This window comes from Haplochromis burtoni, unplaced genomic scaffold, assembly GCF_018398535.1.
Source record: "Haplochromis burtoni strain Fernald_Lab_line unplaced genomic scaffold, NCSU_Asbu1 Contig_32, whole genome shotgun sequence".
Taxonomy (NCBI): Eukaryota; Metazoa; Chordata; class Actinopteri; order Cichliformes; family Cichlidae; genus Haplochromis; species Haplochromis burtoni.
In genome coordinates, this window is record NW_024582393.1 from 2,174,434 (window position 1) to 2,200,468 (window position 26,035).

Below are 26,035 nucleotides of genomic sequence, written 5' to 3' on the forward strand. Positions count from 1 at the left end.
AAAAAAAAAAGATGTTTGTACCTTTCATTACACTTGAAGTCACTTAACTGTGAAAATTACTTACATTAACAGGCTCCGAGTGTGCCGTTTGAAACAAAATGAAACGAAATAAAGAAGTTGTTTCAAGCTGTATGAAAACTGTATCAAAGCTGGGAACGCACAGCCCTGGATCTGATTTGAGCTCCTGTGAAGGACACTCCTGCCAGATCATTACTATGATTCCCCATATCCTCTGCTCTGCATCTGTTCGCGTGGATTTGACTGGGCTTAACATGGCTGTCAAGCGAGGCCCCAACCGCTTCACTAGATGAACAGCCAGTTCCTGTCACAGATAAGTCAGTGAGAGCGCTGGAGACACAAAGGCACCCTACAGCGCTTGGTAAATTATTAATGCTTATGTGGCAAGCTGACAGTGAACAGAGGTGACACTGGGTGGTGGTGGTTGTGGTGGTGGTGAAGATTTTTAGAAGCCCCATTTCTCTGCTGTTTCACTCCTTTTCTGCTGATCTGATAGCGCTGAGTTTATTTTAACTACGAGGCAGCTGAACATCCAGAAGTGTTGGAGATCGGTGTTGGCTTATTTGTAAAGGCCCCTGGGAGGGAAATAGGTCATGGGCTGTGACCCCAGGTATGTGTGTCTCTGCAGGGGGCTTGCAGCTAAGGAGGATTAGTGGCCGAGTGCTCAGGTAGCACAAAGAGTTTTTCTGCTTCAGCAAGGATGCCCTTAATCTGCTTTGCTTCCAACAGAGTACATTAATCAGAATAGCTCCAGGTTAAACAAAAAGTTTTATCAGTTTGGAGGTTGACAGGGTTTCATGCAGAATTTATAACTACTGATGCAAGAGAAATGTCATGTTTTTATATAAATATAGAATAAATAATATATAAATATGACAGTGAAATAGGTGGTAATTACACTCCAGGAATAATAAACCCCCATAAATATTAGACAATATTTCCAAACAAACAAACACACAGACAAAGGTAATACAAAGAGGAGGTACACTGTTTTCGGGGAAGGGGTGGAGTTAGCAGGTGTCAGGGGGAGGTGAGTGATGCTGCATGCTCCATTCAGGCAGGCTGATCTGGATGTAAGCCGTGGAAAAGTAAGTAAGGCAGTCAGTGAAGATGGTTCCCCAACTATACATCACAGTGTACAATGAACAGTTCAGATCTCCAGGCACAGTGAAAAGAGCTCAACTTCGACCGACCTCTGCCCACCGTAGGAACAACCCTCAGCCCCGGGCGGTAAGACACACAGCTTTCAATACTGCCTACGTGATCTGTGTGAATGAAAGGCCGGAGTGACTGTTGGAAATTTTGGAATTTCTTTATTCTTTTTTTCAAATTTGTCTCCAAAATTAGAAGTTATACTATATCACCCTGGGTGATTCAGAAAATATGAAAAATATAGCTCATTTCAGGAAGACAGGATTATCTGAGGCAATTATACCTACTGCTCTATGCATTGTATTTTGTTTGGCTATATTAAAAAAAGTGTCCTACTAATTGACTGGTTGGGCACATTTTTCTGTGAATCATAACAGCTGTATCCTACTATTATGCAGGAATTTCTCCGTGCTTATTTATTCATGCAAGGATCATCATTCATCCAACAACTGGAGGAGGTAACCAGCGGAGCTGTTTCTACACGTGCAAGAAAAGCAACCAGATCTCACCAGTCTTAGTCATTTGTGCAAATATCTTATTTAATTGCCCTCCAGGTGGTTTCCTCCAGATTTCCCTGGGTGAAGGTGGGGTTGGTTCATAAAAAGATCAATCTTGTGGAGTCTACTGTAGCCTGGGAGCATGAGCGCTACAGCCTACGCAGGATCCTGGGCTTCACTCTGTCTCATCTGGAAGATCCTAAATCTGAACTTCGTGGCTCTATGCTAGACACCATGCAAGTTTTGTTTATGGATATTATTATTAGTAGTATTTGAAAGCATTGAGGCCCAGGTTGTTTGCCCCTATACACCACAATAGTGTATTTTAAGTAAAAGAATTAATGTGTGAATAAAGTCAGCTTTTCAGCTTTTACAAAAGGTTTACACCGACAGACATTTATTTATATATCCAGTCCTTCAGTTTCAGAGGCTCAAAATTAATTAGACAATACACTGACAAGCAGTCTCATAGCCAGCTGAGGACTGTTCCCTTGCTTTTCATGACTAATGAAGCAGATATAATATCTCAGTTTGACTCAAAGCGTTCAATTTGTTTTATAGTGTTTCACTGTAATTTTTAATATAAGACTCAGAGCGATATCAGTGGAGGTGAGGGATGCCATCATTAGGCTGAAAAATTCAGAACTAACTATCATAGAGAGAACGCACAGTATATTCTTAAAAAGGCGTGGGTCTGTGGTTTAGTTAGACCAAAAAAGGCAGCTAAAGTACATGATCACAGAATTATTTCCATGGTTAAGACAACTTCACAATATCTAACCAAGTCAAGAACCCTTTTGAGGAGATAGATCATGGATCAATCTACAATCTAAAGAAGCCTTTGGGATGGAAGTACAGAGGGTGAAAATCATTGGTTATAATAAAGAAAAGGGAGGCCAGATTACTCTTTGTCAGAAAACATCTGAAACATCTGAGCCTACCCAGTTGTGTGGGAAAAAAGTCTTTTGACAGATGAATGAAAGTCGAACTTGTCCCAGAATTATGGGAAGAGAGAAGTGCAGAGATGGATAGAAACAGCTCGTAATCTGAAGCATCTGTTAAACATTGTGGAATCAATGTTATAGCATAGGCACGTGTGGGAGACGTTGGAACTGGGTCACTATTGTTTATTGATGATGTCACTGCTCATGTAAGCAGCAGGATGAATTTGGAAGTGTACAGGGCTATACTCTCAACTTAGATTCAGCCAAATGCTGCAAAACTCATTGTTCACAGTTCAGCTAGGCAGATTTTTATCATGTAAAACCCTCTGAATCAAAGTTGAAAGCCTGCACTTCAAACACGTCTTGATTGTTTGATTTAAAATCCACCACGGTGGTGTACGTAAGCAAAAATACAAAACTGTGTTTTTGTCCAACAGATTGTTGAGTCAAGTGTATTTTCACAGGGCATTAAAAGATATTTACTCATGTGACTATCACCTCTAGGTCAAAAGTGGATTTCCGGAAACTTAAGCGAAATGGCATCATCATAGCAGAAGCGCTGGCCCGCTACATGTACAATCTCTCTGACAAGGTGACTGAATGCATGAAAACACAGCATACTGAAAATATAATAAAAAATTTTCATTACGTCAGCATTGCTTTAAAATAGCCATGTTAATGTGTCATAACTGTGTGTTTATTTTTCACAAGGGTTCACCAAAGGATGTGCAAGTTTTCAAGGGCCAGCTGGTAAGTTCCCAGTTATTTTGATTGGTATGTACAGAGAAGTGCTGACCTCTGGTGTTAGTTTAGAGACATGACACAGTGTTTGAGTCTTTCAGCAGCTTATTCCTCATGATCATCTGAAGGTTAGGGATGGATCACTGAGGTTATTTATTCAAACATGTTTTAATGTCATTTCTTAAAGATTTATATCTACATGTAACTGAAAAAGTCTAAACAGAGTCTATTTTTTAAATCATAAGAACTGATGCATGCAGAGTAGAAGCTGAGTTTTGTGTGATTTCTTTTTTCCCCTCTGCAAAACCCACATCCAAATCTGTAATTCAGGACATTCAGGACAGTCGTATCTCCAGTTTGATGTCCTTCCTGACATCAGTCCCTCGGGCTACTCAGCTGCTGGATAAGGAACCCAGTCATATCTTGCTGGTCAACTCACTGGAGCACGAATTCAAGCGCTATCTGCAGCAAGTCCACAGACACACCTTCCGACAGGACAAGAGGTAAAAAAATACAGCTATCTGAGTAGAAAGAACATCTTTTCAATCCAATCGGTCATACCACGACAACAATAATAATGATCAACAACATTTCTTCCTGCAGGGATCCTGATATTACCTTCTTTGATCAAATGAGCCAACCAATAGTCATGTACAGGTAGATATTGGTATTATTATATCTGTTTTTAAATTTTTTAAATTTTAAACTCTAATGTGCATTTTTTAATTCAGAGTGAAGCCTGCAGCCTTTGATCTGTTCCTGGGAGGCTGCATTGCTGCTTACCTGGGTATTGTTTACTACGCAATCCAGGTGTGTTAATGCACTCTTTGACGTCCATATTATATTATCTAATCATACTGTATTCCATATTTCCATGTAACTGCACTGTTTACAAGGAACTGTAGACAGTGCAGCTACAGCACTGTTTATTCGTCATTCTGCGTAGTCTAAAAGCACTACCAGTTTAAAATAACCTATTCTTTCTCTTTTAACAGAATTTCGGTTTTCTCTACACAAAACTAAAAGCAGCAGTTAAAACTAAGCACCACTGAATCCACTACGACTACGACCACCGACTCCATGACAAGCGCTTTGAAGTCAGCTCTGCACATGTTGGACATTTGCTGGGTGTGCAGCAGGAAGCCTCTTTGCATGATCACATGCATCTCATATAAAGTGGGAATTTATTTTGAAATGTAAATTTTTTGTTTGTTTGTTTGTTTTTTAAAAAAAAAAAGATGTTTGTACCTTTCATTACACTTGAAGTCACTTAACTGTGAAAATTACTTACATTAACAGGCTCCGAGTGTGCCGTTTGAAACAAAATGAAACGAAATAAAGAAGTTGTTTCAAGCTGTATGAAAACTGTATCAAAGCTGGGAACGCACAGCCCTGGATCTGATTTGAGCTCCTGTGAAGGACACTCCTGCCAGATCATTACTATGATTCCCCATATCCTCTGCTCTGCATCTGTTCGCGTGGATTTGACTGGGCTTAACATGGCTGTCAAGCGAGGCCCCAACCGCTTCACTAGATGAACAGCCAGTTCCTGTCACAGATAAGTCAGTGAGAGCGCTGGAGACACAAAGGCACCCTACAGCGCTTGGTAAATTATTAATGCTTATGTGGCAAGCTGACAGTGAACAGAGGTGACACTGGGTGGTGGTGGTTGTGGTGGTGGTGAAGATTTTTAGAAGCCCCATTTCTCTGCTGTTTCACTCCTTTTCTGCTGATCTGATAGCGCTGAGTTTATTTTAACTACGAGGCAGCTGAACATCCAGAAGTGTTGGAGATCGGTGTTGGCTTATTTGTAAAGGCCCCTGGGAGGGAAATAGGTCATGGGCTGTGACCCCAGGTATGTGTGTCTCTGCAGGGGGCTTGCAGCTAAGGAGGATTAGTGGCCGAGTGCTCAGGTAGCACAAAGAGTTTTTCTGCTTCAGCAAGGATGCCCTTAATCTGCTTTGCTTCCAACAGAGTACATTAATCAGAATAGCTCCAGGTTAAACAAAAAGTTTTATCAGTTTGGAGGTTGACAGGGTTTCATGCAGAATTTATAACTACTGATGCAAGAGAAATGTCATGTTTTTATATAAATATAGAATAAATAATATATAAATATGACAGTGAAATAGGTGGTAATTACACTCCAGGAATAATAAACCCCCATAAATATTAGACAATATTTCCAAACAAACAAACACACAGACAAAGGTAATACAAAGAGGAGGTACACTGTTTTCGGGGAAGGGGTGGAGTTAGCAGGTGTCAGGGGGAGGTGAGTGATGCTGCATGCTCCATTCAGGCAGGCTGATCTGGATGTAAGCCGTGGAAAAGTAAGTAAGGCAGTCAGTGAAGATGGTTCCCCAACTATACATCACAGTGTACAATGAACAGTTCAGATCTCCAGGCACAGTGAAAAGAGCTCAACTTCGACCGACCTCTGCCCACCGTAGGAACAACCCTCAGCCCCGGGCGGTAAGACACACAGCTTTCAATACTGCCTACGTGATCTGTGTGAATGAAAGGCCGGAGTGACTGTTGGAAATTTTGGAATTTCTTTATTCTTTTTTTCAAATTTGTCTCCAAAATTAGAAGTTATACTATATCACCCTGGGTGATTCAGAAAATATGAAAAATATAGCTCATTTCAGGAAGACAGGATTATCTGAGGCAATTATACCTACTGCTCTATGCATTGTATTTTGTTTGGCTATATTAAAAAAAGTGTCCTACTAATTGACTGGTTGGGCACATTTTTCTGTGAATCATAACAGCTGTATCCTACTATTATGCAGGAATTTCTCCGTGCTTATTTATTCATGCAAGGATGAATAGAGTTAAGAAAATTTACATGTATGTGTCCCATTTGTTCTTTGCCTCCCAAGGACTTTCTGTTTCCCAGGAGCCTTCAGTCAAACAATAGGTCAACCCATGCACTTCTTCATCCCTTGCCCCCTGTGGACTTCAGCCGCCCTCTTTTCCCCCCTGTCAGACATTTTTCATTTCACGGTCCTGTTGCAACTTGTTCTGACAGCTATCTAAATACAACCGACAAAACACAACACATGCCCCCTGTCAACCCATCAACAGTACAAGCCATGCCCTCTGCTGATAAACTGCAGAAACTACAACTGACCGAGCCTTCCCCGGGCACTGACATCCACCTCAGCACTGCTTTGAAGAGCCCACAAAGGTAAATATATTCTGTATATTCCATCAACAGACCAGAGATAAATACTCAGTGATTTAGAGTGATTCTCTTTGCAGCAGACTTGGTTATCAAAAGCATGTCCATCCACATTCAACACAGCAGCTCAGGTAGGCAAATAACCTTTGGCCTGTTCTCATGGTTCTCAGGGCTGATTAACATTATTGATTTATAACCTAGTAATTCTATTAAAAAACATTTTTTTTCTTCTTTCGAACAGGCAAAATACAGCTGCTCCGCTTCAAACAAGAGCCCAAACTCCTGCAGCTCCTTGCAGCTTTGTACAGACAAAATACCAGAGGTGCTGTTCTAACAGCAGCCGGGATAACAGGTGATTATTTAGTCGAATGTGATATATTGAAATATATCCCCATTTTTGTTTTGGTGCATTTAATAATAGCTGCTGATAGTCCTTTTTCTCTCTTTTGGTTCCTCAGCAGTGGTTGCTACAGCTGTTTCCATGTGGTGAAGCCCTACCAAGCTGGACACTACATCATACACCCAGAGTTTGTGTCTGAAAGCCTTTATTAGGATTATTAGAGCTCTGGTTTCCAAGATGGTGACCCGAAGAGGTCCACGGAGAGCCTGAGGCTACTCTCCAGCAATTGTTAACTTTTCCTTAATTCTCTGTTAATTAACCCAGTGAGACAGGTGTAAGAGTGAATCATGTAGAGTGTACAAGCACAGCTGTTATCTCATTGTGTAATGCAAGGAAACTTTTGCAGTTAAGTGCTCAATCGGTACCAAAGATCTTCTCATGGGATGATTTTGAAGATCAAATGAGGCTCTGAGGCCCTAAGGTGCTGTACGTGAGTTTTTGTAATTTTAATCTTCTGAGGAAAACGTGTGTCAATTAAAAGGGAATCAGTACAATGATACAGTATGATGCCGTCTTCAACTACCAGAGCAAATGCAGTGAAAGAGTGTCACTATCGATGCAAATAAAGGAAGCATTACCCTCACTTTGCTAAAGATCAACTCCTCACTTCTGTATACACTGCACTTTTTTGGTGACTTTTAGGTTCATCGGGTTCTTTGTGAAGTATTGCGTAATTTGCATGCAACACTGTCACATGCGCAGCAGAATGAGAAAACACAGAGCGCTGCTTTTCTGCTGAACTACATTTCCCAGGCGTTTATGGACGTATGCAGGGCGGAGACCCAGCAGCACGCTTTGATTCCTTTCACGGGCTGTTTGTGTGAACAGAAGCAAACAGTTGTACTTTGAGTCGACGGGGGGACTGCTGCTGATCGGTAGGCAAAAAAACACAAAAATAAACTATAAATGTAATTTAAAATCTAACAAACCGAAGAGAAAAGGGCAACAAGTGTGAGCGAAAATTATAGTGCACATGGATTACGTGTTATTTTTCTTCTTTCTCGTACCACCTACTAAGGCGCAAAACCAACGACTGCTCTCTATACATCGACAGACACAGACATGCTTAGAAATGCGCTGTTGTTGTCTGTAGTGCACGATTTATGCAGTTAATAAGAGACAGATATATAAGCAAAAACTCCACAGCACACAACAGTCAATTTTGCACACACGCACGAGCTTAGATTTAGACTGATGGAGGGCTTCTTTCTCATACGGCTGCTCTGATTTTATCAGCACTTCACTGTTTGTTTTTCCTCCATGTGATGGTAGATAGTGAATCAGCTGAAATGGTGCATATGAGCCCTCTTGATAATACCTTAAACAAAAAAAATGCAGTGTAAAGCTTTTAGAAGAAGAACATGCTGTACTTGAAAACTTTGAGTTTGTTTGTGAGAAGCCGTTGAAACTGGAGCAGAAAGGATTGGCCACATTTTTAAAAAAAATTTTAGCTCCATAAAACTAAGCAAAAATCATTTGGTCTACACACACGTGCATATTTGTAAGAAATGGAAAGATGTCACTGTGGCCTCTTGCACAGTTTTCCAGGATTGTGTGGATGAAACAATTAGGTACTTCTTGGTGGAAAAAACCTATTAATGTTGAACAAAGTGTTGGTTTCAGCCTGATATGATCAATATCAAATCACAAACTGTCATAGGTTAACTTCTTAAACCCACCCTTGTATTTTTCCATTACAATAAAGAAGAAATAACTCCTAGAAATGGTAAATGATCTTCTGACTTTCTTGGTAAATTTCCTAACTGGGTCCAGCAGCTTGATTGAATCTCAGAGCTACCAGCAGTTAGTTCTCTGTTAATTAATGATAGGCTTATGTTATCACTACTGCTGTTGGGGGAAATCTATACCAGGGCTGGTTGAACACAGAATCAGTCAATTAGATTGCTAATTAATAGCCAGCATTTGTTTATTATCGACCCCTGCTGCCAGGGCAGAGCATGAGCATCAAGTGTAGTTAGGACTAGTGAGTATGTAGCTGAGTTGGAGAGGACTGAACTCCGCTAGATCGGCTGTGCATTCTTATCAGATCTCCTCTGATTAGTTAAAGCCACAATAACTAACATCAGCCATTAATTAGTTTACCCATAAGAGTTTCTGCCTTCCCTTCGCTGGGAGGTGCACTACAAATGGATCTCTGTCTGTTTTCTTTTTGTTAGACTTGTTTACTCTGCTGTCAAACTTGCACCGGATGATGTGTGGGTTACTTGGAGTTTTGGTTTGTTGGGCTTGATAGAACACAATGTTTAGTATTCTTTACTTTCCTTCCTGACATTGGCAGAGGTTTAAGGCCCAAATCCCCTTTTCTGCTTCTGCGCCTCCTTACATACAAATGAGTATTCTTTCAATTTTGAACTCATAGGTTAGAATTACTGCTGGGAACATCTACTTATTTTTTTTATGGGTAATTGGCAGTAGATTTGTTTGGTTAAATCTCAAACACATCTTTAAAGTTTACATTCTGACAGCCTAATACCTTTAAGTGCTGTGAAATCACTTTGTTCAGCAATGCAAAGCATGTAAGACAACCCAGGAAATGTAGTGGAGGCTTTGAACTGACAGGGAAACAAGAAGGACTGAGAGCACCGATGGGGCTGGGGTTGTTTTCCTGGAGGTCCTTTGATAGTTTCATTGGTATATTCTGACTGTTTGCTACTGAAAGAAACATGAATGCACTAAAACACCTGCACATTTTTCTTATAAAGAATCAAAATAGTAATTGAAGTTTGATTTCCTCAAAATACTGTGTTAATATGAAATCTACAAATATTGCATCGTCACCAATTTTTTATTTTTTTTAAAAGACTGGTATATCGTTGTCATGGCAGGAAGAAAAACAGATGTGACAAGCTTCCAAGTGTCAAACAGAAGAGGTTTCCTGTAAAACATATTGATGATCTGTGGAAAAGCTACTTTGGGATTTGCACATTGAACAGCACAAACATGTACCAAGTGGTGCCAGGTGGAGCGGGGGGCACAATTACAGATGTTATCCCCAAGCAGAAACTCAGCAAGGACACTCGACCCTTAGTTGGAGCTGGAGTAATCGGGCTAGTGCTGGTGATTGCAGCTGTGACTGCGTGGTGTTACTACATAGCCTCTTTACGCAAAGCGGAACTGCTTAAGACTGAGCTGCTGGATCTGAATAAAGATGGCTACATCATCCGAAACCAGGGAGGGTCTATCGTTTTCAGAATGGATTTCAGGTTGGTATTTCAATTTATTTTATTTATTTTTTTGCTATTTAAGTTTCCATATGCAGAAAAAATGAGACCTTTAGATATACAAATCCTTTATTTTAAATATGTACTGAACTTTTTGTCATTTAACAGAAATGTGAGATTTGTGTAAAGAGATAATGCTTATAATTATTTTTGAATCTTGACAGGTCAGGAACCCTTGATTTAGACTCCTGCTCTAAAGAAGGTGAGATTCTGAGCTGCGTCCGCACCACAGACAGAAAACTGATTTTTTTCATTGAGACAGTACGGCCCAAGGATACTGTCCAATGCTACCGTGTGCGCTGGGAGGAAGTGGTTCCTGATATTCCCGTAGAGCATGCAATGACATACAAGTTTGCACACTGGTATGGAGGCGCAGTGTCAGCAGTTCAACACTGGCCTATTTCTATTTCTGGCCAACAGGCTCCAAAACCATTTGTTACTAGTGACATCTACTCGAATCGTGATGAGTTTGGTGGAATTTTAGAGAGTTACTGGATTTCATCTAATGCCACTGCCATCAAGATCAATAACTCTGTGCCCTTCCATTTGGGTTGGAATGACACAGAGAAGACCATGTACTTCCAAGCACGGTATAATGATAGTTCCTTTAAGCCAAACCCAGGGGAGATGCCATGTGCGGAACTTAGCTACAGAGTTTGTGTGGGATCGGATGTAACATCCATACACAAGTACATGGTCCGCAGATACTTCAACAAGCCAAACAAAGTGCCTGCCGAAGTTATGTTTCGCCATCCCAGTTGGTCAACATGGGCATTACATAAAACTGACATTGACCAAGAAAAGCTTTTGACATATGCTGCGAACATTCGCAAGTATAACTTCAATTGTAGCCAAATGGAACTAGATGATGGCTATTCCCGCCACTATGGGGACTTTGAGTTTGACCCAGTTAAGTTCCCCAATGCCTCTGCTATGTTTCATAAGCTGAAGTCAGATGATTTTATGGTGTCTCTCTGGATTCACCCTTTTGTTAATCATGATTCAGAAAACTTCCATACCTGTGTGGAGAGGGGATTGTTTGTCCGAGAACCTACAGGCCAACTGTCAGCCTTAGTGCGTTGGTGGAATGGCATTGGTGGCATCTTGGATTTCACAAACCCTGAAACCCGTGATTGGTTTGCCTCCCAGTTACGTTCACTGCGATCCAGGTATGGGGTGTCCTCTTTTAAATTTGAGGCAGGAGAGGCTAACTACTTACCATGGAAATTTAAGACTTTGGAATCCATTCGGGACCCGAGTATTTTCACAAGACGTTACACAGAAATGGCAAGCCTGTACAATGACAGAGCTGAGGCGCGCAGTGGTTACCAGTCCCAGAACATATCCTGCTTTTTCAGACCAATTGACAGAGACTCAGTTTGGGGGTATGAGTTGGGTCTCAAATCTGTTATTCCTGCAGTCCTCACCATCAGCATTCTGGGCTACCAGTTCATTTTACCAGATATGATTGGAGGGAATGCGCATGTGAACCGCACATATGGAAATCGTGGATTACCTGACCGAGAACTTTATATCCGCTGGTTGGAGCTATCAGCCTTCATGCCCTCTATGCAGTTTTCTATTCCACCGTGGGAGTACGGTGATGATGTAGTTGAAATTGCTCGGAAATACACCGCCCTCCATGAAAGTCTTGTGGCACCAAGGGTCCTGGAGCTGGCCAGCGAGGTGCTGAGCACTGGGGACCCAATCATACGACCAGTGTGGTGGATTGCCACAGGTGATGAGACAGCCTATAAAATTGACTCCCAGTTCCTGATTGGGGATGACCTCATGGTAGCCCCAGTTTTAGAGCCTGGAAAGCAAGAGAGAGACATCTACCTCCCAGCTGGCCATTGGAGAAGCTACAAGGGGGAGAGATTTGATATCAAGGAACCATTGCACCTCACAGACTATCCTGTAGACCTGGATGAAATTGCCTATTTTCTTTGGGTGTAGCAGGAGGTAAATAACAGTCTTGATTATTTTACGCTCCGATTTGCTTGTGGGACAAGCTTCACAAGTCCTTTTATTGATGGATGGGTGGATGGATGTTATATGGACAGATTTGTGGGGGAAAAATGTTTTTTTTTTTTTTTTTTATAGAAATTAAAATTTTTAACAGCACATTACTTTACAAATGTGAACATTGTCACTCAAAAACATTTAAAATCTCATCATCGCTGATTTTTTTTTTCTCCCCAATTTGATTTAAACTAATAATTACAACATTGTCTTTAGTATTTTATGGTATAATGAATCATAGCTTAGTGTCATTTAAACTGAAATCGTATAACTTCTGGTGTCTGGCAGAATTAATCTTGTAAATGGTAAAATGTGATAGACACCGATCTTTTATGTTTGTATGCTTGCAATATTAGCCAACAGTGGCCACCATAAGCTACTTGTCTTACCAGATCTAGCAAGACTAATGTGTCAAACCACTTATTATTTTACAGTAACGAAGGTATGTTTTAAAACGCATTAGTTAAGCATATTTTTGTGTGTCTGTAAGATTTTTAAAACTATCTGTGCTGCTTTAAGCCACATACTTGAGACATTTGTTAAAAAGGGGATTTACTAACTGTGAAAGAAGTTAAGCTTAATTGCCAGTGAATGCTATAAAGTTGTTATTTGAGCCTCGCAGCACTTTGAATTTCAGCTTAAGCCAAACAGACTGTGGTGGGAGGACGACTGAAGGGGTGTCGTTATTGGATACTTCTCAGGAAGTTATCTTTAATGCTTCATTCGTTAGAATCAGTGCTTGAGGTTTAATCATTACAAAGTGCACAGCTCTCACTAATGCAACAGCGAGTCATGTAAGCACTCTTAGACAAGAACGAGACTCCTTTTTATTAAGCTTTGAATGTTGTCCTTTCTGACTCAGGTAATGGTTTTCTCAGGCCGTCTGAAGTATCTCGCAGTTCTTTTAATGATCTTGGCTAAGCTTGTATGCAGCTAAAAAGGCAGTAATACTTTCATGTCTTATGCAGTGTTTGCCACGTCCAAAATAATAAGCAGTTCTGTAGCATTTTTTTGGTATAATTTAAAAAAATTAAAATGATAGGTGTTGTAAATTTAGTGTAATTTAATAATCACTTGTAATGCTACAATGATTTTATTTTTAATCTTGGTTTGTTTGATTAATTAAACGGCAGTGATGTGCCTGTTATTAATAACTATTTGCAAAGTGATTATTAGATTTTTTTTAAAATGCATTTATCACAGCCCTATTTTAAAAGAAATGTCAATACAGAGTAAAGAGAATAAAAGAAGAGAATATTACTATTTGCTAATTACTTCAGGCCCATATTTAATTGGAGGTGGTAGAATGACACTTCTTTAAACTAACTGGACCAAAAACATTGTTATTGTATCAGTTAATGCACATTATCTCTGCTATTCAAGGAAGAAAAAAAATATTAAGCAAGATCCACACACATCACTACTTTTTTTTTTTCATTTAAAATGAATGAAGACAAGTGAAACCTGTCCTGTGTTCTTGCCAGTCAAAATTGTACTCATTTGCCTATTAGCAGGGCACAGTTTAAATGACATTTTACTCAATGCTGAACACTGCATACAGTTTTCTGGGCAATGTATGGCTTTTATTTTTATTTTATTAATATTATTTTAAGGGAAGGCCTTGGCTATTTCAGTAAGATCATGGAGAGTCCTGGTGCTAAACTGGCCTGCCTATACTGGAGACCAAGGTTTTGAGCAGCTGAAATTATGTGTCAGGGGAAAACAAAGACAAAACATTTTGCTTTTAATTTGCATCATCATTTGGTCTTCTGAGTTCAAGAAACGGGGTTGATAAAAGAAGTTGCTTAAAACTATTGCTCAACTGTTAATTAAAAAAAAAGATGTATACAACTCACAAGGCGCAATTTTATATAAATGTATCTTGCAGTTATATAAATATTACACAACATCTGAACTTTTCTGGAAATGGGAATGTATTGATTGTGAGGTAATATTTGTGATGTGTAAATGGGTTGAAGTGTAACGTTAATGTTGCAGAACACGGTGTCTTTGCTCCTCAGGCTTTTCTATCATTTTTTTCACTATGTAGCTACAAATGTCCATTTATTTATTTTTCCCCCCAACACCGTTATAGATCAAAGTACAGTATGTAATATCATGTATGCTATTATCAAGAGGTGCAACAGATATTGATCTTCTCGTCAAACTAGAATACGTTAAGTAACATATTCCTCTGACTGGCATATCAAAGGCTATCCAAGAACCCAACCGTGTTATTGGTTTTGTCTGTTTCATTGTCATTTGTTTTAAATTTTGACATAAATTCAAAATCCTTTTAAAATTGAATAAATGGATAAATCAACTTTAATGATGCTCCTTTTTGACTTCCTGTGGATTAATTTAAATATTCTCATGGTTTCTGTTTTTGACCTATTATGGGTTCATGCTGAACTTTTGCCATTTGAAATGTAGCTTCTATGTTGACATCCACTGAATTTTGTTTTTGCCTTTTGACATCACAGCTGTTCTACCTATTTATAGCTGTTCTCACTTAGCATCTGGGCCAAGCCAATCTCTAAGGCTATTTCTGTCTAAGACCATCTTGCCACATAACAAGACTGAAAGCTGAATCTTTGACTGAAGGTTTCTTCTTCCCCAATGTGAAAGGGCAGCATATCCAATGCCAGTTTGTATGAATGTACAGCACTGTGTAAAAGTCTTGAGCCATCCCTCATTTATTTATATTTTGCTTCCAAGGAGTCAGACTTGGTTTCAGTCCAGTCCTTGTGACTGTTTTTCACTGGAATATATTTTTGTTTGTTAAGCCACTTGATTCTTATAATTCTGACTTATAATCATTCAAGCACAAAAAAAGCACATAACTCAAGGGATGCACCAGTGTTCACTACACAGACAACTTGGCATGAACCGAAAAACAAAACCTTTTTCTAAATTGTATCTTTAGGCACTTTGTTGCTACAGCTTGTTGCAGAAAAACAGAATTTGTTGAATATATGAAAAATGCCAAAGATAACACAGGCTGACAGGCATAAAATACATTTTTTGCAATAAGAAAAAAAGAAGCAACTGGCCTAAAAAATTACAGCAGAGTGTCTAAAAATCATGTTCTTAAGAAATAGGAAAAGAATCCAGACCTTACACACAACATGAGATGCATCTGGCCTTTCAATTGATCCATCTACTTTTTTCTGAAGGCTCATCAGAAATGGTCTCAGTTTAAGGGGGGTTGTCAAGAACCCATCCTTAAGCAAGTGGAACACAGAGAAAAGGCCGAGGCATGGTAAATTACACAAAAACTGGGATGAAAACCAGGGGCAGCGAGTCTGATGCACTGATGGATCACAATATGAAATTTTCAGTTCAAATTGTCAGTATGTATGGAGTAGGTCAGAAGATGTACAGCAGTTAGTGTCTGCAGAGCAACAACAGAACAACTGCTCTGTCATGGTTTTGGACTGCAGTTCATCCAATGGTCTCAGGATCTTGGCAAAACTGATGCAGAAAAGCACTGCCAGATTTTGATCCACCATGCAACACCATCTGGAAGGTATCTAATTGGCAGCAGCTAAAAACTTGACAGTGATCCCAAACACACTGACAGTACAGTAAAAGCATACCTGGATAGATAAATTGTCCTCCCTAGAGCCCAAACATCAACATTTTGACGCAGTGTGGAATAATTTTGACATAAAACAGAACAAAAGGCAGCCGACATCCAAAGAAGAGCTTTGAATGTCCTTCGAGAAGTATGGAGAAGTATTTCTGAAGACTGCTTACCAGAAAGTTTAGCTGAAAGAGTTCAGGCTGTGTTGAAGAAAGGTGGTGCAAACTTGCACATTAATGCTTTAAAGAATCCAGGCTTGTCATATTTTGTGCTTGAAGACCTTTTGCATGAAAAAAAAAATCAATATTAAATTGTTAGATATACCTGACAGTTGTTTTTAATCCCCCAACAATGCCCGTCTGACTTCTTACACACAAAATAAACAAAATCTTAAGGATACAAGCATGGAAGAAAAATAATGTGAAATTTAGGTCAGTAAGCTGACCATGCAATCAGCAAGCCAGTAACAACCTATAACCTCTTTTAAGTCTGCAATACATGAAAACTAATGTGCTGATCAGTTCAATATTGAAAGAGACACCCTTGAGGGACTTTTCCAACTTTTTGAAACCTGCTCATCATGGGGCAATAATGACAAGGTGATGAAACCATTCTGCGGGTTATTTGGAGGCTGTGTTCAGATCAATAAATCATCAGGTGGTTCATGATGTGAGGCCAGAGAGCAAGTGATATAAAAGTGTATGACTAGACACCAAGAATAAGAAAGATAAACTTACTACACTGTGAGATAGAAGCCACAATATTTATTACAATTATGGCATAAAACACGACTGCTCTTTCTGAGTTCAAACAGTCTGGCATCTCCATTCCTCATAGCTAGAGTCGATCTTTCATATGTTTTGGGAATTTATTCCATTTCACAACAGCGGGATATGCTTCAGAACTACTTCGCTTTATTTGCCAATGTCTCATCTGTCTTCAAAATTGATCTGGACTTGCAGCCTGTGCAGGGAGGACATACATTCATTGATTAGCTGTCTGTGCGCTCCCCGGATCAATATTATTTGTCAGTGTTCTTTCTACAATCATATTGTTTGGCTGTGCCTATCTTTTCATAGACTGAACAATAATTTATGTAAGATCTTTAGGAGCTTTAGGACCATCTGAGAGATTTCTGGGAGAAAGGTTGGAAAAGGATTAGAAGTGGAGATGCTTGTATGCAGAAGAAATACCAGTTTAATGAATTATCTTAAGACTTAGTTCAGTGTATGGAAACATACCTTTTAAGGTTTCCAAAAGCTGTGTGTTTATATATTTTTAAAGATACTTAAATGTTGTTGTTCACTGTATTTTAATTAAAAACAAAAGGAAACAGATTTAAACAAAACAAGCTCTCTTAAGAGCTTTTAATCAAGTTTCTTCCGACAGTAAAAACGAACCTAGACGTGAAGACTGTTTAGGCCATGTGCTGCTGCGGTTGTCCAGAAGGGTGCAGTGTAGCTTCACTGATGATACCTTTTGCTGACATGTCAGTGGACCATGGTCCAGATGTTGCACCTATACACACGCACACACACACACACACAGAAGCGTTTGCACACATGAGCAGACGTGCGCGCACACATACAACGAGAAGGACACAAAACTGGCAGAGCCCTCCCCCTCTTCCTTCTCCACCTGTGAGCCCACCTGTGTGTCCATCTGCAGAGGAGAGACGCCAGTTGTTCTGGTTAGGAGCCAGTGTGTCTCAAGTACCTTCCCATATCCTCTATAAGACTTCAGTGTGTCTGCTCTCTGTCCTACGCAGCAAAGCGCATACTATTCAGTATAGATTGCGCTCTGTGTATTAAATCAAAAACATCTCTCTCACAGAAAAACCGAATACTTATAAAATGTTAGACATTCCTTGGCTTATTACATCCAGTTGTTGAGAAAATCTGGCATAAAGGACATTACATGAAATACAATTAAGTTGGAAAATTGTCTTTTCCCCCAGAAATGTTTGCATATATTGTTGAAATGTTATTATTCGACTTACTGTTAATTAACCACTACAAAAAAAAGTAATTAATGAATCGTATGTTTTATACATTTCTAAATAAGGTCACTCATTCACAAAAATAATTTTAGGTGAACGTACTTTGTCTGAATTATTGTCAGATCACCCATAGTAACCGAACTGTGGAGGTGACAGTGACAAATAAGCCTCACTTTTATTAAAAAAGCGTTCTGGCTCCTTGGAGCTAAATGTGGAATGAGCATTTATCGTAGATGACCACAGGGGAAATAAAACCTCATGGCCATCTCTTGTGTGAAGTGAGAATCTTTGTCCTTAACCCAAGATTTTCTCTCCGTAACTAGAATGACCTCGCATCTGGTGTTGCCACGGCTTGTCTGACAGGAATATGTCTGTCCTCGCTAGGTAACAAATGAACCCAACACCCCAGAGACTGGTCTCGCATCTGTTTATCTTTTTCACCTGTCTGTTCGATGCACTGCATCAGGCTGACACTCCTCTGCAGCCTTTGTCGATTTCAGAGCATGCCTCTGGCATTACAGGGACATAGTCAGTGCTGATAGCAAGATTTGTCAGCTTGAGGGTTGATGTGATAGTGGAGCACAGTGTGCAAGACCAATTATGTATTGAATAACTTTAATAAGTTAATATACTTCATGGCACTTCCTTTTTTTCTGCTTTCTTTGGGATTTGTGTTACGCACTGAATCAATAGACGAATAACCATTGATCATATAAAACAAAACAACTGACAACACCTTTAGCTTCACAGTACTGATAAATAGCATTTTAGCAGTGTTCTGAAAAATACATTAAGCTCTTAATGGAATATTCCTATGTTTTAGTATACTGTAATAAATTATTGTGTAATATCTGTAAGAAAATAGTGACAGAATTGTCTAATTAAGGAGTTAGGTGAAGACAGCCGACAGGGCACCTCCTCTGTGCCTCGGTGGGGCTAAGAGGTGGAATGAATTGTCTAGCATGGCAGAACGTATGCGTTATTGAAACACTGAGTCGCCGCTGCAGCCTTGCACAAGTTTGTTTGATTGATACTGTTTTAGCACACTTATGTCCCCTCACGCTCATGGGCTTCACCTGAGAAGAAACCAGGGGAGTGGGAAAGGTGCTTAGGTGGCTCATCTAGGTTTTGGAGGAAAATTGGTGCCATCCATCAAATAGTGCATTTAACAAATGCTAACGCAGGCCTGACCAGCAAAGGATTCATATATGAGGCAGCGAACTGGGAAACATGTGAGGTGCAGGCACTGCTGAGGGTCTATCAATCAGCCAGTCAGCTCCTTTATTTAACAAGCAAGGGCCATAGACCCCAAGGGCCACACTCCATATTCTGGCTGGTTGGGCATGCAGTCTTCTCCTGTAAAAGGAAGAAAAAAGGGGAACAGAGGGATGAAGGGAGGAAGGAAAGAGGTACATGAAGGGATTGGGGTTGGGGGGGAGAGAGAGAGGGAGAGGGTGATGGAGGTGCAGAAGGGTTTGGCCTGTGTCCCCTGGTGTGCCGGTGCGCTTCATCTTCTCAGTGCAAGGGGCTGGAACTGCTGCTTGATGGGATTTTCAGCCCTGTGGCCTCCGCTGTCCCAGCATCCATCTGGAGGGCTGCCGTGTGCACAGCAGAGAGCCAGCCACTCAGCGACACAGCCATAAAGAACAACCCGTAGGCCAGCCAATGCCACTGATCTGAGGCTCGCAGCTCTGTTCAGCGGACAGGCCAACACTCAGTGGCACACATTCCTGTCAGAGACACAGGCTGATCCCTAAGCTACTGTGTGCTCAGTGGAACCGAAGACATGCTCTGAGAGGCAGCCCACATCCAACCACCGGCTCCTTCAAAGCTTAGAAAATTAGAATTGAAGAAGGACTTCAGTATTCAGCATCTCTAATGGTGTGGAGAGGACTATCTCCCTCTCTCTCATTTTATCTTTCTCTGTCACTGAAATAGGATATATACAGTGCGCTATGCTATTGCTATGTGCGCCTTTTGATTTTCTTTTTCTGTTTTAGTTTCTGTTCAAACAGTGGAAGTTTTAGCGGCACCTCGCAGGCTGCAAATGCATGCGTACCGGTCACGCGGATTACTGATTTGAATAAGCTTGGCAAGAGGCTGGCTACAGCAAAATTTTGTCTAAAGACAGTGCTTCCTTTGCATATGACACTGAATCCATTTCTACACAATAGTTCAGTTTAACACCACACTGCACAGCACCCAGGACAATAATATCAGCAATATATAATTGAAAATCAACACCAAATATGCAGACAATCATTACTGCCTCTCATTATTGGATCCAATTTATGTATGCCCCAGGGAACAGAGTTGCAAATATTGCTTTGGTACTGTGGAGAGCTGGGTTACTGTATACACCACACTATGTGTTGAACATGCATTCAAGATTGAATGTGATACACCTGATAGCATGGTGTGGAAAACTTTGAATTGAAAATGTTTTGTTTCTTCTCAGGGCTGCGCGGCATCATTAGCATATTCTCTCTCCTCCCTACGACTGTAAATTCACTGAATGCAGCCCTGTGGTGGATAAGGTGGGCAGACGGCAGACTGTATAAATAAACAGAGTCTGTCTGAGGGCAGCACTGTGGCCCCCACCTGCCCACCATCAATCAATATTACAGCGGCCACTGGCAGCCCAATCGCCCTTTTATAGGCCTGTGAAATGATCAAACATCTGCTCATAACCATGCTTCATATATAGATGGATCATGCATACAATATCAAATCCTAAAACAGCATGTAACAATGACAGTACAGTAGATATATCCAAAACTATGTAGAGTAAGGGGGTGTGGGGTGAACGGCCCTGAGATTGATGTCATCAATTACTGCATCACTGGGCTTTTCGGAGTCTTCCCAAATTCAGAGAATGAATAAAGTCTTGCTTTTTCTCTGCAAACACATCTCAATGTTTACCGTTTAAAAGTCAACCGTATTGATGGAAGCTCAGTGCACATGATAAAAGTTAAAGCCAGTAACTAGTTTGGCAGCTGAAGTAGACAAAGGTTGCTGGGGCCTGGTCCACGGAGACGAGGAATGAATCCAAGTGGTCCAAGGTTAATGGTGGCTTGGAACAAAATGGATTCAGTGCCAGGGGCGTGCTGACAGGTGATTTGACATGAATGAAGGTGGGCCATCAATCTCCTGTTGGCCCTGCTGACCCTCCCCCGCCCAGCCATAGCAGCTAGGGGGCGCCAGGTGTCATGGTGCCCTGACCTGTACAGGTCTCCAGATAGCCCACCTGCTGTCTGCCTAAAGCTCCCCCTACGGCTCGAAGAGACTCCCATCACTTCAAGCCTGGCTGGCATAATGAAACTGTGATTGGAAAATAGTGAACTGTGACAGGCATTAGTAGACTCAAAGTCTTCTAGCCAAATTCAAACCCCTCTCTCCAGGTTTCCTTTTACAGCCCTCTCTCCTCTTGAATCGGCGTGACAGTTTAATGGTGCAAAAATGATAATCTGCCAGCCTGTCTTTAATATGCTTTTATACTCTCCTTGGCCATTGTCTCGTGTAGACTCACTCAGCCTGAGGAGAAATATCAGGTAAACTGTGCCGAGACTCGTAGCCTGAGTGTCAGTACATGCATGTGTGTACATGCACTCCCCCCACTAAGACGTCCGCCCCAGGTGGATTCAGCTCCGCGCTTAAACCTGGCATAAATTCTCTGTCACAAATCCCTGAGGCAGCCGGGCTTGCAGGCACAAAAGCAAATATTTCCGTTCCTGATCATGGCCGATCCCTTTTAACATCCACACCCACTGACCACCCTTCTCCCCACCCTCCTTTGAACCTACCCTAGCACCGCCAGCCAGCCATTTGTCACAAAGTAATTATAGAATTATCGATTGGCAAGCAATTAACACCTTTCTTCTCTTACTCCACCCTCCTCCATGCCCACCCCACCCCTCCTTCCACCCCATCCTTTAATTTGAACTTGTAAAAAAAAAAAAAAAAAAAAAAAAAAAGAAGTGGGGAAAAAGCCGTTGGAGTAATGCATTTAATCCTGCTGGCATTTCCTCGTTCTCCTCAAATTAATAGGGTGACGGGGACAAAAAGGCTTTTCGCCTTCTTCCCCTGTTTCCTATGCTATTTTCTCTCCTCATCTTGCCTGCTGATCTATCTTTAACAGACAGGGAGCTGCTCAGAGTACAGCCAAACACTCCATTCAACTTGGCGTGATGCATATGCCATTAAACCTTATTTCGGAAAGAACACTTTACATGCTTCATTATAACCACGCAGCTCCTGATATTATGGCAATGTGAGTGGTGTTGAACTCTAAAAGGGTAAAAATACCTGCGCTGACTGTTCTCTTTATATTTAGCAACCTTTGCAGCTAACTCATGTTACTGTCCTGTTTTCTGGCTGCCACTGGTAGTACTGGACCAGATGGATGTGCAAGCAGAACAGTGTTACTGCAGTTTGGCTAAAAGGTGTCTGAGTCAGGATGGATGTCATGGAACATCACCTTATGTAACATATGGATAGGGAGTTGATTCCCCTTCTGGCAACTTTGATAAGACATTTCTTTCTAAAGCAAGAAATGTCTTTTTCTCCTCTGTGCATCTCTTAGTTTCCTGGCATTTATAATATACTTGTCATATCCGCTAAAGGGATTTAATGTCATTTGTTTTACATTTAATGTCTTCTCACTCCATTACTAGCATTCAGTTGCATCTAAAATGGAGCATAATCTGTATTCTTAAACTGTGGATCAGGCCCAAAGTGGGTCACAGCTCTACTTTTAGTGTGTTCCCACAAAGTAAAAGTACCAATAAATATTAATGAGTCTGTATCGTAGGATGAGAGACTAAATTTCTAATTTGGGGTTCTGCACTAAAAAAGAAACCCCTGAGTTACGTGATTTAATTTTCCTCTGCCTTCCCAAGTCGAGGGGTGGGTGTGGGGTTGGAGGGGTGTGACACTACATCTAAATTGCAATTGGTGTCATCACACTAGAGTGTTTTTTTTTCTTCTGTGGGGCAGAAGGGGTAGCGCCGCTGTTCTCACCGATCACACAAGCGATAACATTATTATTTATATGGATCAGAAAACCTTAATAATGTAGCTAATTTTTTCACTATGGAAAAAGGTGAACTGAAAAAGGAGGAAAAGTATGATCAGATTGGATTTATATGGATTATGCTTGGTGATTTACAGAGTTATAATAAAAACCATTTGGGTTAACATTGTAATAGTCTGAATTTAAGCACTCAAGTGTACAATAAAATAAATATTTAAAACAATACTTGCAAATGCAACACACTCAATTTCACCCAAGAATCTCACTTCCTCCCACCAAATGCCGATAACATAATGTGAATGGCATTAATTTGACAGCAATTTAGGAACAATTTGAAGGCATTTAGGGAGCTTTCTCTTTCATGCTCTAGTGTTGATCAATATTTCCCCTCAGGATGTTATTCAAACACATACAGCAATATTCCCCACTGAAAAACACTGTGATATTGACCTGTTTTTCCTTCCCTGCAGCCCTTTTTATTTTCTCAAAGAAGGGCTAGCCCAGGAGACAGACATTGTTGTGGTCCTCTGCTCTGTGAAGATGTTTTAGCTTTTATGGCTCCAACATCGTGGCTCTCTGTCGCACTTTCTTCAAAGTGGGCTCTGGAATACATTCACTATGCTTGACATTTGAGATCGTTTTGAGAGAAAACTACTATCTGAGATTTTTCGAGCTACATCTATTTAGAAATGACATTTTCAACATTACATCCTGTTTTCACATTCACGACTACACAATTAATGCATTGGAGGTATTTAAAATTAAACCAATACAGGCTTACCTAAAGCCATTTAATAACTTATGTATCACATTCTAATACTAGAATTAACGTTTCAGTTACCACATTCAACCTTGGCTCAATCTGTACTTTTGTGCATGTTATTTTAGCTTAAATAAAGCTGCACTCATACATGACTCTATCTATCTATGAAATTATATATTTGAAATTATGTATGGGTATAGGGCAGTAGCTAACACTATTAAGCTTGGTTAGCAATCTGCATTCAGAAGCTGTATGGTTGCAACACATGGACACATAAGTGCAAAGTAATGGACTAATAAAAAACTAAAATTTGACTCACCAAAACAAAAAGACAAACTTCTTGAAAGGTCTGTAGCACACAGCATACCATACTATTAGTTAGATAAGCAATTAAAGTGCTCCAAAAAACACCAAAAACACAAACACCAATGGCCTGCAGCTGCCTATGTTAGGACACCTGTCAATCAACCACATCCCTAACTGAGGTATCAGGTGGATGAGTTATCTTTTGATATGATGTAAAATATCTCTGTGTATGTGTTTGCAAACTCTTTTAACACATCACGAGCTAATCAACCAAAATTGTCATAGAGGTACATATCAGGCTTGATTGTATCAATCAATATATGATCTTATGATGACATTGTGTATCCAAGCAAACACCTGTGATCAGGCTGAAAATGAGCCAGTTGTAGTGTTTTTCACCTACAGCACCTTAGAAAAACAATTTTATTTCTTCCGTAATAATGTCTTATCTATATCCACAAAGGTTGATTTATGCATGTCGGCTAGCAACTACCTAACAATAAAGATCAGAAACAGGACAATACTGTTGTTATGAGAGCAGAAACTATCCACAGAGGTCAATATTGTTGCAAAGCTGGCCATTTAATATGGGAATCTATGGGAACTGACTTTGCTTTTGAGCCAGTCTCTAGTGGCACCTAGAGGAACTGCAGTTTTTGGCACTTCAGCCTCAGCTTAATTTTCCGCTTTGGAGGTTGCTCCTTTGGGTGTTAAAAGTAGTTAACACCATAAATTACTATTACATCTTCATTTGCACACGAGTCTGCATTTTAGAATGTTTTAACTACTTTAAAACTACTGTTTTTGTTTAATCTCACCACTGTCTTTAATCTGATTCCAACCAAAAAAGCTAGTACTGTGTACAGTGGAGTATTTAGGTACAAACTCTCTGTTTTTCTGAAAGGGTTTATTCACTTTAAAGTAATGCTTTTTCTTTGTCTGCAGTATTCTGCCCTTACAGCTCACTACAGTGCCCCACTGAGGCCAAAAAGAAGTATTGCAATAAAGTGGCATGAAACAATCATTACAATGACAGATGAATAGCGAATAGGTTGTAAAATAACTTCACACACAAGATGAGATTATTTAAAAAGACACATACCCAAACTGAAAGTTCACAAGACTTGCATTGTATTAATAGTGCAATTTATTGAAATAATCAGTACTGGCGATGGTGATGATCTGGCACATGGGAAGAACAAGACGAAGGTTGCGAGTAGAGTGACACACGAACACATGCTGGAAAAGGTGCACAACATCCGGGATTACAAAATACAACAAAATCAAATATATTTGTACACACACACACACACACACACACACACACACACACACACACACACACACACACACACACACACACACACACACAAAACATATTGTGGATTGTACATTAACATAAAACTTGTTGGAACCATACTGAATTTCACCAGAGAAACACACATACATGAAGAGAGAGAGGGTATGCAAACAGCTACCAAACAGCCATCATTATCCGCCATACAATGAGAACAGGACAAATCAAGAATTGACAATGACTAATTAATATTGTGCTGAACACTTTTCTACTCTGTAATATTCTTGTCAATTTTCTTGATATTTATTTATAATCGCCTCTGTTAATCCTTGATATTTATAACTGAGTGATCTGTATATATTAGTGCTATTTCTTAAATGTGTAAAATCTGTAACATAATGTATTGTTTGGAGTTTAGTCTGTTACTGTTACTATTTTTACCATTTCTTCTTGGAGCAACTGTAACCCAAATAATTTCCTTAGGGATTAATAAAGTATTCTGATTCTGATTGTTTCAGGATGACCTGCCATTATCCAATGACACGTCCGCTTACCTGTATATTTTGCTCATTTCTCTTCCTCTTCTTTTCTATTTTTTCTAAACTGAGCACCTGATGGCTTTGAACTTTTCTTGTCCATCTTCCATTGGTTTTAATTTTGCACTCCAGTATGAACACCCATCCCAAACCTGAGGATTACCACAACATAACCCAATAGACCTACACCTTAGTTCACAGATATGCTTTGTCTAGGGTTTATTTCTGGGATTTCGCACAACCCAGGGTTCAAATCCTGAATACATAATAATACATAATGGGCTTGGATTTACAACATTATGAATGAAATGCT

At 40.1% G+C, this 26,035-nt stretch overlaps 1 protein-coding gene across 5 annotated transcripts; it reads left to right on the top strand.

Moving 5' to 3' along the window:
• Positions 1–7: 7 nt before the first annotated feature.
• myorg (myogenesis regulating glycosidase (putative)) lies at positions 8–14,532 on the top strand. Of its 5 annotated transcripts, XM_042219399.1 has the most exons (11): positions 8–1,628; positions 1,725–1,903; positions 3,116–3,203; positions 3,323–3,361; positions 3,683–3,855; positions 3,956–4,009; positions 4,084–4,162; positions 4,348–6,545; positions 6,620–6,670; positions 6,781–6,891; positions 6,998–7,818. In XM_042219399.1, exons 1-8 carry the CDS (start codon positions 1,563–1,565, stop codon positions 4,402–4,404), a joined length of 735 nt encoding a protein of 244 aa, XP_042075333.1. In that variant the 5' UTR covers positions 8–1,562; the 3' UTR covers positions 4,405–6,545; positions 6,620–6,670; positions 6,781–6,891; positions 6,998–7,818. The 5 variants fall into 5 exon arrangements, with proteins under 5 accessions (XP_042075333.1, XP_005918701.1, XP_014187990.1 ...); XM_005918639.2 differs by lacking the exons at positions 8–1,628; positions 1,725–1,903; positions 3,116–3,203; ... (2 more) ...; positions 3,956–4,009; positions 4,084–4,162 and adding exons at positions 9,762–10,163; positions 10,346–14,532 and having other exon boundaries at positions 4,445–6,545; positions 6,998–7,814; XM_014332504.2 differs by lacking the exons at positions 8–1,628; positions 1,725–1,903; positions 3,116–3,203; ... (2 more) ...; positions 3,956–4,009; positions 4,084–4,162 and adding exons at positions 9,786–10,163; positions 10,346–14,532 and having other exon boundaries at positions 4,445–6,545; positions 6,998–7,814.
• The last annotated feature ends 11,503 nt before the right edge of the window (positions 14,533–26,035 follow it).

Excerpts from the sequence above, each read along its gene's own strand:
- myorg (XM_005918639.2), top strand. The coding sequence starts at position 9,901 with ATGTACCAAGTGGTGCCAGGTGGAGCGGGGGGCACAATTACAGATGTT. Across the intron at positions 10,164-10,345 it reads GTTTTCAGAATGGATTTCAG|GTCAGGAACCCTTGATTTAG; the intron begins GTTGGTATTTCA and ends GAATCTTGACAG.